We start from the raw sequence: 18,957 nt of genomic DNA on the forward strand, positions 1-18,957 counted from the left end.
TGAACCACAGTTTTGCTTCTTTTCATTATGTTAAACATTAATTTTGTTTGCTGCGTAATATCTTGAATTAAATCCAAGCTCTGGTATCCTTTTCCTATGACAGTGGTACGGCCATAGTTTGTTAGCCCACAACAGCAATGAAATATTCACTCACCATATTGGTGAGTGTGAGAATAGCAATTGTAATAATTACATAAAAAACATTCCAAATAACTGTCTGTTTATCAGCAGCAATGTGAGTGTGAATTCAAGAGAATATGGGGAACATTTCTGCTTTGCCACTTAATATATTTTTGTACCAAATAAAACTGTACCAATAAATTGTAAATCTGGATAATGTTAACAGCCCTTTTTCCCAGGCCCAATCCTAAATTTCTGATCTTTTACATCTCTTTTGTGTCTTGCCAAAAAGGTAAGAAACATGTTGGCACAAAGTACTGCTTGGACTGTTCTCCCAGTGAATCTGTTTCCTATAAAAGCAGCTCGGAAAGAAAACTCCAAGTAGTTATAAGAATATCACAATAGGTTTACAAAAAAAGAGTAGTAAATTATTAAGGGTTTTTATTTAATTACTAGCCAAATTTAAATTGTTAAATCCAGATGGCAGATGAGTTTTAAGGCGATGTTTGACAGATACACGTGGGATTAAATGAACACAAACTGTCTCAGTGTTGGTGTGATCAGATTTCCACAATCACATTATTGTTCGCTCACCTCAGCGACATAACACTAATTACTAATCTATTTTGCATTACACTGAGGAATAATTATTAAAGTAACAAAACCACTGTCCCGTGAGTGACATTCTGATGCACTCTGAGCACGTAAGAGCACATAAAGTTTATGATAAGCAATATCTGTGTTCTAACCTTCTTCTCGCACATTGCAGATTATTTAGGCATTCCTGGCTCAAAAGTGGGTGGTTTGGATTTTTTTTGTTGTTGTTCTTGTTTGATTGTTTGTTTGGTTTTGTTTTGGATGTTGTTTGTTTGTTTGTGGATGTGTTACAGGCCATCAGGAACTTTCGGCGGTAACGTTACCAACTCTCCCAGGCGCCACCTGAGCTCCTGGGGTGCCAATGGCGGGAAGAGGCGGCAGCCCGGCGCAGGTGTCCTCTTCCTCTGTCCGAGCCCCCTTTCGGGCGGGTTTTCCTCACATTCCAGCCCGAGGTGGCTCCAAAACCGCCTCAGGCGCCGCCTCGAACTTTTTTCTGCCGCTTTTCCCCTCAGGATTCGAGAGTGGCGGAGCACCCGCATTCGCGCGCTCTGCGCCACCTGACCCTCCTCAGCCGCTGTAGCGCCCGTACGGAACCGAAAGCGGCACGGCGGCGCCTCAGCCAATGCGCTTCGCTCTTACTTCGCAGCGCCGCTCCCCCGAGCCAATCGCACGGCCGTCCTTTCCTGCCGCGGGCGCTATGGCGGCCGCCACGAGCTGCGGCCGCGCCGCGCTGGGCGCGCTGTCCCGGGATGGCGGCGGGGCCGTGGCGCGGTGGCGGCGGGTCCTGCCCCCGGGCCGCCACACCCTGCGCTGGGTGCCTGCCCGCGGCGCCGCGGCGGGGCGCAAGCCCGGGCCCGAGCGGGCCGTGACGGTGGAAGTGGGCGGCAGGTGAGGAGCTCTGAGGCGTGGGGAGGGGGCGGCAGGGCAGAGCGCTGTCTCGGCTGGAGAGTAAGGCAAACGCGAGGAAAAAGCGGTGCAAAGTGCGGAATGTGTCGAGACGTTCTTTGATGTCGGATTTTGGTGTGCTGCCAAGCCTAATCAGCAAGAAAGCGGACCGGAGCAGTAGAGTCAGCCTTATCATCGCTTAGGGGCATCCGGGAGCTAACAAGCCCTAAGGATGTAGTAAATGGAGATGCTGATGGATGTCTATGCGTACATTGCCAACTTAGTAAAATATTCGAGGTCACGAAGTTGATCAGAGAGATGACCTCTCCGGTGAGGAAAGGCTAAGAAAATTGGGATTGTTCAGCCTGGAGAAGAAAAGCTTTCGGGTGACCTAATTGTGGCCTTATAGTACCTGGAGGGAGCTGCCTAGAAAGATCGAGAGACTATGCGGGTGTGGGGTGACAGGACAAGAGGGATGGGTTAGAATTGTAAGACAGTAAGTTTAGATGGGATATTAGGGGAAAAGAACCTTCCCTGTGAGATCCTGGCACAGGTTGTCCCAAGAAGCTGTGGCTGCCACATCCCTGGAAGTGTTTAAAGCCAAGTTGGATGGGACTTGGAGCAACCTGGGATAGTGGAGGGGTGGAACTCAATGGTCTTCAGGATCCTTTCCTACCCAAACCACTCCTTGATTCTATAGCTGAGCTGTGTTCATTATAACAGTACAAATCCTAAGGGCCTTGCCCAAGTGTTCTCCTGACCATGTGAACAAGTTACCTGGGATTAGTTAGTAATTTCTATACAAGTTATAATAGAGGAGCTGTGCTTGGGAAGGGACCAGCTCTGGATTTCTGTGTATAAATAATGGCATGGAGAGTCAGGAGGGTGTGCTGGGCTTATGCAATAGCACCGAGCACCCAGCACAACTCCAGAATAAATAATCCTTATCTCCCTCTCCAGTGTGTCATCATTGTCTTGTTGCTCTCCATTCTCTGCCACAAAGGAGGTGGTCTGTGAGGATGTTTTCCACTGGCTAAACCCCAGCTGGAACAGGTGATGATTCACCTTTGCCTCCAGGGCATCGATGTAACTCCTGGGGTTAGCTGATGTGCCACCAGCTTTGCTTCAAGGTAAAGGAAGCAGGACACTTGAGGCTAAAGCCTTGAAATTTAAGAGGATTTGGTCACTTCTGCACAGAGTTTCAGTTTTTATATCTAAGGAGGATTTTTAAATCTCTTATGAAGCATACCCTTTTATTCTGTGCAGTTGAGGCTACAGATGAATGCAGAAATTGCTGGAAAATGTACATGAATTCACCATGAACTCATGTAACAGGTTTTTTCTTTCCTTTAGAAAGATGGAGCTGTCTTCTGGAAAACTTGCGAAGTTTGCTGATGGATCTGCTGTTGTTCAGGTAGAAACAAAACAAATAGTTAAAATTAGTGCAACTTCAGAATTCCTGTACCTTAAAAATCATTGTTCGGGTATCAGAGCCTGTGGGATATAGAGCCTCAAGTGGCAAGTTCATCCCTAATGAAGGGACAGCTGTATTTTATAGGAAAAAATTATGTTTGAAAAGCAAAAACGGTGGCGTAAAGTGCAGATTTATGTGGTGGTTTTCTGCAGAGTGTAATTCTTGAGAATTACTGGTGTGTGAATAAGTTTAGAACATGGGAAGTTATTTTCTTTTCAGGTAACTTCAGTTTTTACTATTCTTCTTAACTCAGCTAGGTGACACAGCAGTGATGGTCACAGCAGTCAGCAAAACCAAGCCCTCTCCATCTCAGTTTATGCCATTAGTGGTAAGTACTAATGACAGAATTAGTTTGTGCTAATCAGCTAATCAGTCCTTAAATAGTGGAGCTCAGGATGCTTGGGAGAGTATGGAATGCAAACAGTAAGTGACAGACTTCAAAATTGCAGTTGGGGTTAAAATCCAGGATCTCTGTGTGGATGAGGCATGAGTCTTGGATGTTGTCTGCCTTGGCTTTAGTGAGGCTTTCCTCAAAGCCTGTGTGAACTTTGCCACACCATTCAAGGCCAGATGTTGGGATTTGGTTTTGTGGAAAACTGGTTGCACTGTGAGGCTCAAAGGGCTGTGATTGTTAAGGATGGGAAGCAGATGATTGGGGTTGGAACTGGCTGGTCCCAAGGGTCCCTTGTGATGGTTTCTGTGGCTCTGCAGTAAATAATCAGGTGTCATTAATAATCCCTGAATTGTCTTTGGAAGGTTGACTACCGGCAGAAAGCTGCTGCAGCAGGAAGAATTCCTACGAACTATCTAAGAAGAGAGCTTGGTTCCACTGATAAAGAAATTCTTACAAGCAGAGTAATAGGTAGGCTGGAACATTTTATTTACAGTGTATTTTTAAAATGTTGTCATTTTCTCATGAGTGTTGGAAAATAATAGAAATTTATAACTGCTGTTTGCAGCATCTATTTTTTCTGTAGTAATGCCAGAAAACAAACTTTTAATTTATTGTTTATCGATACAATTGAAATTTTAAGGTTATATATGTCACGCTAAATTATCTTCCTGTGTTCTCTGCCTTTTCTCTTCTTTTTGTTTTTGTTTAAAAACCCTTATTTTGTCAGTTTTTTGTGGGGTTGTTGCAAGACAAACTGAATATTAACTACTGAAACCCAGCTTCTTCTTAGTGTTTGATTATTTCCTTTGCAGATCGGTCCATCAGACCACTTTTCCCAGCAGGCTACTTTTATGATACACAGGTAGGTCATGCTACCTTCAAAATTAAAAACTTCAATATGGACAAGGAAAATTTCATGATACAGACCCTGTTTTAAGGAAAACTATTTTTGTTAACATCAAGGAGGGGTTTACACTTCACGAACAAGTGTAATGTTGCTTTTTAGTCTGACATCTCCTTGTCTTATTTTTTTTACATCCTACTTTCTAAACTTTGTTGTCAAGATGCAGGAACAAAATTAAGACCTCCTCTGTACAACAGAGGAAAGATGCTAGCAGTAAATATTTTAAATATGTGATATATTATTATCTGTAGTGGAGGTTTATTGTCAGCTTTCTGTTTTAAGTAACTGAAAAAAATTCCGTGTGCAGCATTGGCTCGTGTAGATATGTGGAATGTAGGTTTTCTTAGTGTCCTTAGCTTTGTATTGACAGTTAATAAAAATGTATAGGTCAAAATTATTCATTGTCTTTTATCTTATGCCAGATCCTTTGTAATCTTTTAGCAGTAGATGGTGTCAATGATCCTGATATTCTGGCCATTAATGGAGGTAAGAGGGTTGTGAGAAATTAGTACTTCAGTGGGATTTAATGAGATCAGTTTTTTTTCTAATCCAGATTTTTGTCTTCGTTTCAGCTTCTGCAGCACTTGCCTTGTCTGATATCCCCTGGAATGGTCCTATTGGTAAGTAAACATTTTGAAATTATGAGTGGTTTTAATGTAACGGAAAACTTAGACCACAGATGGTACTTTGCTTTTTTTAATAGAAGCTGAATCTAAACATTAAGTTTCAAGCATTGGAAATAATTTTACAATGGATAAGATTATTGCACTTCAAGGGGTTATTTTTTCTGGACTAAATGCACATCTGGGAGCACTTACAAATAGACAGAGTGTACTATAGAGACAAATTAATTTTCTCTTTAAGAGAAGCACATTTATTGAAAAGCATTGTTTGGAAAATAGCTGGTTCAGAACACTTTTCTTCGAGGAACTCAAAAAGAGATTTATTTCATTGTATTTTCTGGGAATATAAAAGATCTACCCAGGAACAAAATATTGAACAAGTATCTTCCTTTCAGCTGCCTTTTTGTTCTAGAAAACGTGCTGAAATGACAGAAAAGTCCTAGTATATTCACAGCATTGTGTGTAATACTACTTGGCATTATTTGCCCTACCCAGTAATAGTGCCCAAAAGAAAAATAAATAGGTAATTTTGTCTTCTAGATTTCTTCTTAATATCCAGTCAGTGTGCTGATAGTTTTAAATTAGTGTGTAGCTTTAGTTATTGTTATTAGCTGTGTAACTTTCAAGGTAAAGTGATGCCTTCAAGAACTCCTTATTATAATAAGAAATGATTTTCTGGAGTTTCTTTGCAGGTGCAGTGAGGGTAGGGCTGGTGGATGGAGAGACTGTTATCAATCCAACTCGAAAAGAGATGGCCTCTAGTGCTCTGAATTTAGTTGTTGCTGGAGCTCCACAAAGTCAAGTTGGTAAGTAGGTTAATTGTTGTCTGTTGAGGGCTTGGAAGTCTTTGCAGATGTTTTCCTTATCTTTGAAATGTGAATTTTTATACAATAGTAGGAGCGTACAACAGTGATAGGTAACTTTTGGTTAAGCAAAGGAGATTCCCTCATATTTATGCAGTTTAATGTCCATCTGTATTTCTTCAGTTGAGTTAGATCGCTATTAAACAATAAAACTGGAATTTACTTAATTTTTATATTCCCATTGCCAGTTATGCTGGAAGCAACTGCTGAAAACATTTTGCAGCAAGACTTCTGCCATGCCATCAAAGTGGGGGTGAAGCAGACCCAGCAGATCATCCAGGGCATTCAGCAGCTGGTGAAGGAGCAGGGTGTGGTTAAGAGAACTGTCCAGAAATTATTTATTGCTCCTGAAGAGATTGTGGAATTTGCAAAGAAGTAAGTGCAGAATAAATATTGCAGATGAAGGAATATTTATAAATATGAGTCTGGTGCTTTCACCATTTCACAAATATTTTTTCAAATATTTAGTCCTCAAGAAAACACCCTGATTATACAGGTGGTTTTTAAGCTGTGTTTTCAAGAATTTTTCCTTTTCTCCCTAAAGACTTGCTTCTAACAAGATCTATGCAGTGTTCACAGATTCAAGCCACGATAAAGTAAGTAATCCATCATGATATAATTAGTTTCTGAATTAATATCATAATGTATCTGTAGTAGGATTGAGTTCTTTAAGCTTTTAGCTCTTTCATCTGTGTCGTAAGGTGTTTTCAGGAGGTGTTTTAAGGAAAGACTGGATGTGCCATCGTCTAGTTGACAAGGCGGTGATCATAGGTTGGACTTGATGATCTCAGGGGTCTTTTTCAGCCTCAGTGATACTGTAATTTGTCTCCTTCCCTGTATCTATTTCTAATAGTAATAATAAATTGTTCTCTTAAGTTCTTACCTACTGGAATATTTGTTTGTATTATGTGGAGGTGGAGGCTGCCTTTTCCCAAGGAGTCACGTGGAAAAAAATGAGGGGAAATGGGTGCAGGTTACTTCCGAATGGTTCTGATTGGGCACAGGAGAAATGTTCTTCTTGAGAAAAATTAATCAGTCACTGGGATCGTCTCCCAGTGGTGGATTCCCCAATGTGGGACATTTTGAGGATTCAGATGGGGAGGGTGCTGGGCCATCTCGTCTAGAATGTGCTTTGTCTAAGGAAGGTTGGACCACACAACCCTTGAGGTCCCTTTCTACCTCATTGATTTTTGAATTTGTGTGACAGTTCTGGTTTTTTGCAAACACAGCCCCAAACCTCTGTTGTTGTTCTGCCCTGTAGAGTTAATTGGTTGCAAATCCTGTGTTCTAGATTTCGAGAGATGAAGCAATCAACAAAATAAGGCTTGAAACAGAAGAACAGCTGAAAGGTATTATTTTTTGTTAATATTTAGGGAATGCTTCAATGGAGGTAGCACTGCTTGGAGGTAGAGTATGCTCTTTGTTGGAAGCTGTTCTAGTAAAGGTTCTATAAAATTAATTTCCCAGCTTCTGATGCAATTTCTTTTCTATACCCAGAAAAATTTCCGGAGGCTGAGCCTTACGAAATCATGGAATCTTTCAATGTGGTTTCAAAGGATATTTTTAGAAATCTTGTGCTAAATGAATATAGAAGGTGGGTGTGTCAAACTCCTACTGGTAATATTTCTGTCAGCTTTTAATCCAAGACTATGGTTTAACTGATCTCTTAATTTCTCTTTGTCATTTCAGATGTGATGGGAGAGATTTGACTTCCCTCAGAGACATTAAATGTGAAGTGAACACGTTCAAAATGCTTCATGGATCAGCCCTATTTCAAAGAGGTCAAACACAGGTAGTGTCACTTAAACATCAGAAATGATCAGTGACTTATCAAAAGCTGAAAGATTTGGGTCCTTCATTTAAATGCCAGGTTTCCTTTTTCTTCACATTTAAATAGTAATAAGCAGAAATGATGTGTAGGTTGGTAAGTACATTGGTGTGTAGGGCACTGCTAAATCATGCACGTCATGGGAAATCTTTTAAAAGCAACTTCATACACAGCCTGAACCTAGTAGAGAAATTTCACCCAAAAAATTGCAATGGCAAGAGGGGTTTTTTCTCTTCTTTGCCAAAAGTGTCAGCTATTGGGTGGATTGAATTAAGATCTCAAGATCTGGTCTTCTGTACATCTATAGCTCCTTTTGCTAGAAGACTGTCAGCCATTGGTCTGACTTCTTGTTACGCAGACGTAGGGTGGCAGTTGCAAACAGTGATTTACTCCTCAGTGTCATCCCCTCTTATCCCACTAAAAGTAACACTCACTGCAGGTCTGTGTGGGAAACAGGCACAAACAACATCCTGGCTGCAGCTGACCCTGTCTCTTAAATGTTTCTTAAGGAACAAACTGCTCTTGGTTCCTACTTACGAATCATTAAACTAGTATTTTTAAATGGGATTGCTTGTAAGACTGTGTGATCTTTACAGATGATTATTATTACTATTACAGAATAAGTTTGTATGATGGAGAGAAAAAGTTTGCACAACTGGTAGCTGAGGGCATCTCATTTGCTGCTGAACTTGTTTTTTGATTTTTCATAAACAGTAACATTTGTGAAGGCTGGAAGGGTTTAAGAGGGGTTTATTTTTTATTTTAGCTCACTTTTATTTTAGGTTCTGTGTACAGTTACGTTTGACTCTCTAGAATCAAGTGTAAAATCAGATGTTATCTCCACAGCAGTGAGGTATGTGTATCTTGGTGCTCTGGCAGTAACAAGAGGGTGAGCATTTAAGCACATTTGATAAAATTCCCTTGAACTTTGACACAGATACTTTTTTAGGACTGAAAAATGTGTAAAATTAGACTGTGAAGTGACCTGTTTTCCAGAGATCACAGCAGGGGTTTGTGTTAGAGTGACATTAATTCCATAGCATGCATTTGAAAATGTAGAGTGTTACAAGTAACATTCAGTCTGGTTTATATATTTAAAATATTTGTGGAAATTTTAACACTGGATGTAGCAAGCTGGTCCTTGTGCTTTGAATACTTCATTGCTGAGGGCTAAAATGAAATCCTTTACCTTTAAAGCCACTTTTCATTGATTTCATCCCAGTGTGGGAGCTTTTACATTTTAATGTCTCAGCTCCACTGTAGTTAAATCTTTGTCACCCTGGAAGAGTTTGTCCATATTCTCTAATTTTGGTGACTGGGGGGTGATCAGCCAATGTATTGATTTGTTTGGTTTTGGCTAGGTCCATGTGTAAGCGTAACAATATTAGTTTGAATTACCTGTTGTGTGTAAAACATATTTGGTTGCTCCTTTTTTGACATAGTCTTGTTTTTAATTAATAGTGGAATAAAAGATAAAAACTTCATGCTGCATTATGAGGTGAGACTTTTTCTATGTTACAGCTTTCTGCATGATTCACTGAAGGGCTTCATGTCTTGCTTTTAAAGCTGCAGTTGATCACTTCCATGGTTATAAATTAGCTTTAGATTTGCTAAAAGGTATTTATGCTAATTCATGCATGAATTTATATGAGCAGAAGTGCTGGTTTCCTGAAAAGCAGTAGGTAATTTGTAAACTACTATTTTATATGGGCTTTTTAATGGCATAACATTAGGTGAGCTCCTTCAGAACAGGTTCTTACTGAAAGCAGGATTAACCTGTGTTGTTATTTTTAATAAACTCTATTAATATGTTCAGGTGACCGTGGCACAGCATTAGTAAATAAATGCTTTTACATCTTGGATCTCTCTCAGCCCTTGGAGCTTGCCCAAAGTATTTCCTACAGGCAACAGGCAGATCTTGTTCCATTATCTCTGTGACAGAAATAACGTTTCTGCTAGGTTGTTTGACAAGTTTCTTTGGAGGAAGATTCTTATGTTCTCTTTTAGCTATCTTGCTACTGCTTTATTATCTTTTGTCCTGTGGAAGTAAAACATTTACTAAACATTACCTAAAGTGGTCCTGGTTTGAAAACGAAACAACTGATAGAAGTCATGTGGTGGTTTGATTATTTTATTTTAATGTATTTTTACCTTGAGATGCACCAAAACGTCAAAGATGCTTTTCTAAGTGTGTGTTTTAAAATGGAAAAAAACTGCAGGTTAATATTCTGTGTATTCTGTTTTTTTGCTTCATAGTTTCCACCTTATGCAACCAATGAGATTGGCAAAGTTACTGGGTTGAACAGAAGAGAGCTTGGACATGGTAAGTCCAGACTAGAGAAATCCCATATTTTCCCAAGTTCCAATATTTTATCTGATTTTTTTATTTATGGATCACTTAGTGGTTGTTTTGGGTTTTTTTTAAACAGGTGCACTGGCAGAACGAGCTTTGAAACCAGTTATACCCCAGGACTTCCCATTCACAATCAGAGTTACTTCTGAAGTCTTAGAATCAAATGGTATTAGGATTTTCTTGTTTTTAACCTAGTGCTGGAGGTTAAATTTGGTTCTTAAAAAGCTTAGGTTTGACAAACTTGATTTATAAGTATGCTATATAATGTATTTCAGTTTAAATGTTCTTAATGACTGTTACCTGAAATATTTTAAATTAAAAGCATGTACATGTTCATGAACAATGGCCCCTTCTTAATTTAATAAAATGGTATTTGGGGGCATTTTTATACTACAGGATGAGAAAAATAAATCTAACTTGTATTGAGACCCATTTTTCAGTGTTTAATCCCTGTCTTTTTCCTGTATTCTCACTCCAGGGTCCTCCTCAATGGCTTCTGCATGCGGTGGAAGTTTGGCACTAATGGATGCAGGTACAAAATGTGGGAGTTCTAAGGCATGTGATAATGTGTTATAGAATCTGGAATTGACCAAAGGCTTCAAAAATGTTTGGGGTTTTTTTTGCCACTCAGGAGTTCCAGTGTCAAATGCAGTGGCAGGTGTAGCCATAGGCCTTGTTACCAAGTGCAGTCAGGGAAAAGGGGATATCGAGGACTATCGTTTGCTGACAGACATCCTGGTGAGTGCTCCTCACATTGTTAGTGTTGCTGCTTAGTGCTGGAAAACACCTCTTTTGGCCTTCTTCTGTAACCTTTTTCCCAATTAATTCTGGAACATCACTCCTGAAAAAAATAGTTGGATCTTCTCTGTTTCATCTCCCTAATTCCTCCCTTATTTTGAAAATTTTGTATGAAATGTCCAGTCATGTTTCTTACTTTTTGTGTTATTAGTTAATTAAGCATTTGTAAGCTTTCTCCTTCCAATTGATGTCTTTCCTGGTGGGAGAAAAAGATGAACAATTTACTGAAAGACATAATAATATTGGGTGGAGAATGAGCACTTGGAAGGGTGGCTGGGGAGGAAAATGTGCGGCTACGGACTGTGATCAGCTGTGAGATCTGTAACTTGTCCACAAAAGCTCTTAATTTCCAAGGAAGGAAAGGAACAGTGTCAATCCTGAGCTGCAAAATAAAGCTGAAGAAAACTTGGAAGTCTCAGAAGTATTTCCTCTGTACTTTTGGTATAGTGGGATAAAATGATTCCAGCTCGGTTTTGTCTGTGCTGGCAGGGAATTGAAGATTACTATGGAGATATGGATTTCAAGATGGCAGGCACCAATAAAGGGATAACAGCACTGCAGGTATTGTGACATGAGATCTTCCTCAAGTGAAACTCTGAGTATTAGAGGAGCTTTCCTGACATGTTGATGGTACTTAATTCTTCTCATGTCAGGTTGATCTCAAACTGCCAGGAATACCAATAAAAATTGTGGTGGAAGCTATTCAGCAAGCTACAGGTAAGTCTGTTCTTGGATTTACACCAATTTTATCCTATTAAATGATAAATGGTATTAAGTTTTATGAAACTGAATAATAAACTAATCACTTTTTGTTCTCATTGTGGAAAAAAACAAGTTTCTATCTTTATGAAATGGGTTTGGTTTTATCAATAAGCTCCAAACTAACTTCAGAGTAGTTTCAGCCATTGCATGATTTGGATTAACACACGTTACATGAACTTTGTTTAAATCTAACGGGATAATGTTATAAAAATAACAGCAAACTTTCTCTCATTTCACATAAATTCAGCTATATTTACAAGTGAAACTTGCTGCCATCTGTATTCTGACGTGCAGCTAAAATATTCTTGAAGCACATGAGAAAATGAAGCTACACGGTTTAATAAGGATTTAATGAGTTGGAAAACTTTCAACTTGACATTCTCCAGCTCTGCAGGAGACAGGTTTTGACAAAGAATGTTTTTCTACTGTGTAACAAAAACTTCTGTATATATTAATCATATACAAAATTATTGATTTTTTTATTATTATTATTCCCTCTAGCTGCAAAGAGGGAGATTTTACAAATTATGAACCAAACACTGGCAAAACCCAGACCTAACAGAAAAGAAAGTGGACCAGTTGTAGGTAAGGTTATTGTGTGAATTCACAGCTTTCATAATTACCTTTTTAACAATAAAGTTTTGCTTAAAATAGCAGATTTTTTAAATGATTGATTGTTATATATTTTTGGCCTTGCCCTGTGAGGATAATTTGGGGAGAGGTTTTGGTTATTTTGGGGAGATTTTAATTGCCATGTGGGGCAGCACTTCTATTTCAGGGAACACCAGAAAACAGAATTTAAGTGGAGTTACGTGAAACTCTCACAAAATCAGAATTTATATAGATAAGATTATCAGTAGTATGGCTTAAGGTAATTTACAGTCATCAGAGTGTATTTTGTCTTCATTTATTTCAGTTCTTACCTGTAATTACATCCCTGTTCTGCAAATGCCACAGGTAGCTGTGAGAGATTAAAAGCTAGAGGAATGTGCCTTTTTGTGTGATAGCTTTCAAGATGATTATTCTTAGCACTTCAAAGGATTTCTAAATATTCTTTCAGAAACTATCCACGTTCCGTTATCAAAAAGATTAAGATTCGTTGGTCCTGGGGCTTATAATTTGAAAAAACTTCAAGCACAGACTGGTGAGACATTCTTGATCCCTGTGGTAATTTATCCTCATGTGTTTCCCTTTGTTTCAGACTTGCATGTTGAGCTGTTTCAATGCTCAGTGCAAACTGAAAATGAAAAAAATTCTGATATCTGTAGAGTACAGGTAGATACTCTGCTTTGGACCCAAAACCCTTAACCCTGCATCTCTGGTGAACTTGAATAATGCTGTTCAGGGGATTGGGGTGGAGAAAAGGAGAAAAAATCCTGTTTCCTTTTGGTTGCCTTTCTAGAGTTCTGTGGCCAAGACCACACAGAAGGGCAAAGAATTTTACCATTCTGGCTCCAAAACTTTCATTTCCCTCAGTTATTAATGCAAGTATTATTAAAAATCTCTGAGAAATTGATTCATAACCCTCAACATTTATTTGGGATGTTTTTTTCCTGCCTTTAAAGGATTATAAAAATAATTTTGTGTTCCTTTATGGCCCACAAGTTTATTGAGGTATTTGCAAGGAGGTTGTGGCCATATGCAGTCGTTCAATGCCTAAATTGAACAAGATTAAATAATGATTAGAAGTCTGAGGTTGTAATGAGTGTGCAAAACCATTCTACTCTGACCATTCCTTCCTGAGTGTGACTTTTCTTCAATGTGCCCCTAAGTGGTCTCTTAAATCCCCATTTTCAGGTGTGACTGTAAGTCAGCTGGATGAAGAGACATATTCTGTGTTTGCCCCCACGCCGGGAGCAATGCACGAAGCCAGGGAATTCATTGGGGAAATCTGCAAAGATGATGTAAGGACAGACTTCTGTCTTTAACTTTCTCAGTTTGCTCTTTATGACTTTGTGTCTTAATGGTTTCTTTTTTTTTCCCTTCTACAGCAAGAAGTTAATTTGGAATTTGGGGCAATTTATACAGCCACAATTACTGAAATAAGGTATAAAAAGTGCTTTTGAGTTGAAATTAACTTATTTACATAGCTGTATTCCTGATACATAAATATGATGTTAAATAATCATTGGTTAATAGTGCCAAACTTATGCTGGGGATATTGGCACCTGCATCATTTCTGATACTTTTTCTGGTGAAAATATTTTGTTTCCTGATAAAGCTGGGGGTTTTTTCTCTCTGTTTAGTTTTTAGAATGTCTGTAAATTATAAAACTTAAGGCCTTTTTCATCTTCGAACCTGAAAGTGATGGTATGAATTTGCTTTCCACTTTTCATCATAATATTTTGTCTTGTAAAAATTACATTTTGGATGTTACCTGTTACTGAACTACTGCCCTGAAATAAGAAATTGTCATCCACTTTCAGTTAAGGAAAAATGAGTGGACATGTTACAGTGGGTAAAAGATTTTTAAGAAGGGATGAGTAAAATTTTGTTTATGAGAAGTTTATAAATGCTTGCTTTGGGGCCCATATGCAGAGTGAAATGTGGAGTTTGCTTGATGGACTTTGAAATAACTGTGCTGTTTCCTGCTGCAGAGATTCTGGAGTGATGGTAAAACTTTATCCAAACATGACCCCAGTATTACTTCATAATTCACAGCTGGATCAAAGAAAGGTAACCCATCCTTAAGGAGGTATCAAATGGGCAATTACATTTATTTTTAACCAGTTGACATGGCTGTAACACACTTACTGTTGTTCCACAGTCCCCCTAACCCTAAAAGCTGTTAATTAGCAGCACTTTTTTGTTCTAATTTTTCCTGCCTGTACTTAAAGCTGCAAAGGATCAACTGTGTAACTGCTGCAGTCATTTTTCACCAAGTTCTTTGGCTCTGCAATACCCTTTTCCGTGTAATAGTCAGAAACTTGTTGTTCCGAAGGTAGTGCTGAGCCACTGGGTTGAAATGCAGTATGAAGAACCCCTGAAAGAAGGGATTTTTATAACAAGCTCTGATAATTTTATTTTTGAAAAACTCTGTGTTCTAGATTAAACACCCTAGTGCCCTGGGATTAGAAGTTGGACAAGAAATTCAGGTAATTATTTTTTTTTTTTAATTTTAAAATTCTAATAAAATGCTGTTCATATTTTAAATTTTGATTTTTTTTTCCCCCCTAATTATTTATTTGGTGTTTATGAAGAAAATATTTTTCCATATTGGATTCCCTTTATGTGCTAGTTAAAGGCCTGATCATTCAAATTAGATTTATTTAATGTCATGCTCTTGCCATCTAGGCACCACAGTATTTGACCGCAATATAGGCTGAAGGATGCCTATTTATGGCTTTTCTAGCATCAAACTGATAAAAACTCAAACCCAACCCCCCATCTGTAAGGCGCATGCTATTTCCAGCTCTTGAAGTTGGTCAGTGTGAAAGTGCTTTGTTTCCTTACCAGGTTAAATACTTTGGCCGTGATCCTACTGATGGCAGAATGAGGCTTTCACGTAAAATACTGCAGTCCCCAGCCAGCAGCACCCTGAAAACCCTGACAGACAAAAACAGCATTGTCCTGGGAGGGACTGTTCCTCAGACATCCACCTCATCCCAGTGACAGGTAAGGCCAGCAGAGCAGCTTCAGGTGACTCAGAGCTGCACTTGACAGCTCTGCTAAAGAATTGTGTCAGTCTGGGTTTGTACTGAGCTGTTACCCCTCAGTGCTGTGCAGGGACTGCTTGGCAGCCTGTGTTGGAACTTGTTGGGAGTTAACAACTGGCCCTTCACATGCTGCAGCTGTAGAAAGTTTGATATTATAAAACTGGTTCAAATGCCCTGATGGTCTCAGGTGGTCTGGACAGCCCCCTCTGTCCAAAACAAACTTAGCTGTTCATCTCCAACATCCTTTTCCTCTACCTTTTAAAGAAAAAAACCCAAACAGGGTATTGGAAGAGACGAAAAAATAAGCTGCTTTCTTGATTAAGTCGATAGTGGAGAAGATTTCTGTCAATTAATGAAATGGCCAAAGCTCTTCCTTAGATGTAGTTTTCCAGCATGTATTTGACTGTCAGAAGGTTTATGCCTCAACTTTTCCCAAAATGTGTATGGGTTTTCTTGTTCTTAGAAAGCTGCTAGAACAGGAAGATGTCTGATGTTAAAATCAGGAGCAGTTACACAGCAAGACTGGCAAATGCACAGTGCACCAGTGGGAACTCAAGGCAATCTGTGGCAATCCTCTAGGAATGATTGACAGCACAAAAAGAAGGGAAAATTCACTGAAGAAATCTTGGTTTTAAGGAATGTTTTTCAATCTCATACTTTGATGTGATGAGTTGGTTACAAAGTGGTTTTTTCTCTCTTTCAGGAAAAAAGATGTAATAGTTCGTGAAAATACAAGTGACCTTTGCTAGAACCTCTGCTTGTCTTCACAAGAACCTGCAGGTGGATGGTAGTGAATTACATTTATAAAACAGACACTATTTATGCTTAAAGGTGATGTAGAACTTCAAAGCCTTCAAATTGATTAAAAACTTTAAAATAAAACCAGAAGCAATGAGGGCAATGCCCTCACCTTGTGTAGCAAGGGTGAGATAAGAATGCAAGAACATGGAATTCTATGGGCTGAGAAGATGACATTTCAGTGCTAAAGATTATTCTCTTTTGAGTTATCCACTCAAAATAAAACTGTGAATATGGGAAGTAAGAACTGAACAACTCTTTTGTGGGAGAAGGAATTATCCTGTACCCTTGATCAAGAGTCACACTTGGCCAAAGTTTTAGTGGCTTTTCAGTGTACAGGAACAATGAGCAAGACATGAAGACTTAGAAATATCAACTTAAACATGATGGATGCCGTTTTAGATTAATGCATCCCTCTCAAAGGGTTCAGACCTGCTACAATATCTGAGCAGAATTTGGCTGAAACATCCCCCCTTATCATCTGGGTTCAGTAGCACTGACTCTTAAAATATATAATTAAAACATTGAAATTAAAATACTTATTTTGGACTGAACAATTGATGTGATAAATCTTCCCCTAAAACACTCCCATTAAGAGTGTCTTAGTCCCTCTATTAATTATGCTGCATCAGTGATCACTGTTCTCTTTTAGACTTCAAAACATTTCCCAGGGGCTCATGAGTATTGCTCGTTTTTCTACTGTGAGGTACAGACTTTGAAAATTAAACAGGGTCCTTCTGATGTTCACCAATTTGTATGCAGAACTAATAAGAAAATCAACTTCCCATCTGATGGCAAGTGGGCTCTGAACCTCCTGGAAAAACACCAAAGCATTGGGGAGAGGAGAAAAGGGAATGTACAGTAAAAATTATTCCTTTTTTTTATTCTAAGTTAAAGTATTAAAGAAGAAAGAAGTGACTGGTATGCTGCTCTGTAGTTGTCTCTGTCTTTCATCATGTAAGATTGAAAAATTGAAAAAAGTGTGGAAAGATTGAAGAAAGATTTCCTTGGCAATCTTTACCTCCTCTTTGAGGGCTGTGTCTTATTTCTTAATAAGAATTCAGATGTCACTTCTTACTGTGACAGTTGACTGATACAAAATTGTTATAGCGTTAATAAAATTATGTAGGTCGATGTTAAAGTCCCTGAACAGAAACCCAGAGATGTTGCCATTTCTGGTAACTTCGCTGAAATGGACCTCCTCAATCTAAGTGGTTTTCCAAGGTTTATCTCCCTTTATTGTACACTAATTTCTGAGACGCTGTGTTGTGGATCTGGTCTTAGTAAAGCAGCTACTGTGGTGTTGGGGCATTGTCTGTTTGGTAGACGATGATAAAGGAGCAAAATGACTTTAATGTTGCTGTGGTAGAACCTGTACAGTCAGCCTGAGTTTCTGCGTCTGAAACCAGCTTCAGGCCTTATGGGAAGGGGCGGGGGAAGAACACGTTTGGGATCTGGCTGGGAGGAGCAGAAAGCAGCTGCTCTTACCTGAGAAGAGAAGCTCAATGGGAGCCAAGAGTTGAGTAAGTGTGTGCTGCTCTGACCCTTCCTGGAGGGAGACATCCCGAGCTCTCTGAAAGCCGGTGCGGGGCCGCAGCAGGAGGTGCTTGGCTCTCAGGTGGGATCAGCTATGATCAGAAACCAGGTGGGTCCAAAGCACTCGAGAGAACAAGCTCAGTCCTTTTGCAGCAGATGGGTTTTTGTGTTTGACATAGTGATTTATTTCTTCTTACGGCTCAACGTGATTAGCTTCTGTAATGACGTGTCTAAAATGGAGCCACAGAAAGTAATTGCCTTGGAGAGTGAAGCTGGGCAGGGGAAGCATTGTAGCAGCTCAGGAGGGCCAGAAATGCCTCTATTTGACAAGTCTGAAGTTTTGATGCAGGTGCAAAGAGCTGGGGTATCTAAATGCCAGCCATAAATATTACAAGTGCTATTCTAAAAGTGTAAGAGCTGGCCTAATTGTACTTCTGGGATTACCTGCCAGAGGGAATGATACAGTCTCTTAATTTCACTCCAAGAAATTTTAATTGATTTAGGAATGGGTTGTCTGTCTTGCTTGGGAAAACAAAAAAAAAGGAGCTCTGCTGCTCATGTTGTGACACTTTGGAGTTGCTCTGTCTGCTGTCTACCATAATGAAATCCTTTTGATGAAGAATGGGGAATCCTTAACGTTGACAACTCGATGGCAGTAATGGGGAAGGATGAACTGCTAGCAGGTGCAACACCCCAGTGAAAAACATTGCTTTGCTTTCTGTGCATCTTAAAGAGCAGAGACTCAGATGCTCTCCTGGTCTTAGACTGGGTTTAAATCCAGTATGTAACATTTGTTGGGGCAAATACTGCACATCTTGTCCAGGTAAAGCCCGCAGATTGACTTGCTGGTTGTGGGTACTGATGGCAAGGTCGTGCTGGGCTTTACAACCCTCTGGATGCTCTTTTGGGCAAAGATGCCCACATCTGAGTGAGTGCAATCGCAGTGTGTTCTGGAGTGATATTTTTCCACAGAGGTCATTGAGTTCATGCCTGGAGAGATAATCTATTTCACAGCTGAAGCATGAGAAATAGTTTTTCATGCCAATTCTAATTCACGTATTTCCTTTCTGTAGCTATTCACGATAAGAATTTGCTCCAAAATACTCTGCTGTTGTTTCTTGCTGTTTTATATATCCCGAGAAGTGCTGCATTTAATCATGGGTAGAAGTCATGCATTTGTTTTTGTGCATTTGGCTTGAAGAACCTAAAAGCATGCACGGAAGTTGTGCAGAGGGGAGAGATTTCATGAGCAGCAGATGTCCTGAGGCAGAAATATGCTGTGGCCATTGGGATTTGTGTTTCTTTTTGTGTGTTTGCTTTTTGTTGAGCTTTCTCTAAGGCAGAAATATGCTCAGTGTGTAAAACC

General features: G+C 39.4%; 1 protein-coding gene across 2 annotated transcripts; it reads left to right on the forward strand.

Moving 5' to 3' along the window:
• Positions 1-1,405: 1,405 nt before the first annotated feature.
• Positions 1,406-17,410, forward strand: PNPT1 (polyribonucleotide nucleotidyltransferase 1). Of its 2 annotated transcripts, XM_040059333.1 has the most exons (29): positions 1,406-1,605; positions 2,956-3,016; positions 3,330-3,404; positions 3,833-3,938; positions 4,283-4,332; positions 4,797-4,860; positions 4,947-4,994; positions 5,690-5,803; positions 6,049-6,235; positions 6,405-6,456; positions 7,152-7,209; positions 7,358-7,454; positions 7,550-7,652; positions 8,471-8,541; positions 9,150-9,186; positions 9,945-10,011; positions 10,118-10,207; positions 10,520-10,573; positions 10,673-10,779; positions 11,329-11,400; positions 11,493-11,556; positions 12,103-12,186; positions 12,662-12,745; positions 13,399-13,505; positions 13,593-13,648; positions 14,199-14,277; positions 14,649-14,696; positions 15,058-15,216; positions 15,961-17,410. In XM_040059333.1, the coding sequence occupies exons 1-28, from the start codon at positions 1,415-1,417 to the stop codon at positions 15,211-15,213; spliced, it is 2,382 nt and encodes a 793-aa protein (XP_039915267.1). In that variant the 5' UTR covers positions 1,406-1,414; the 3' UTR covers positions 15,214-15,216; positions 15,961-17,410. The 2 variants fall into 2 exon arrangements, with proteins under 2 accessions (XP_039915267.1, XP_039915266.1); XM_040059332.2 differs by lacking the exon at positions 1,406-1,605 and having other exon boundaries at positions 2,964-3,016; positions 3,334-3,404.
• The last annotated feature ends 1,547 nt before the right edge of the window (positions 17,411-18,957 follow it).

The sequence above is a fragment of the Hirundo rustica genome, chromosome 3 (assembly GCF_015227805.2).
Source record: "Hirundo rustica isolate bHirRus1 chromosome 3, bHirRus1.pri.v3, whole genome shotgun sequence".
NCBI classification, from domain to species: Eukaryota; Metazoa; Chordata; class Aves; order Passeriformes; family Hirundinidae; genus Hirundo; species Hirundo rustica.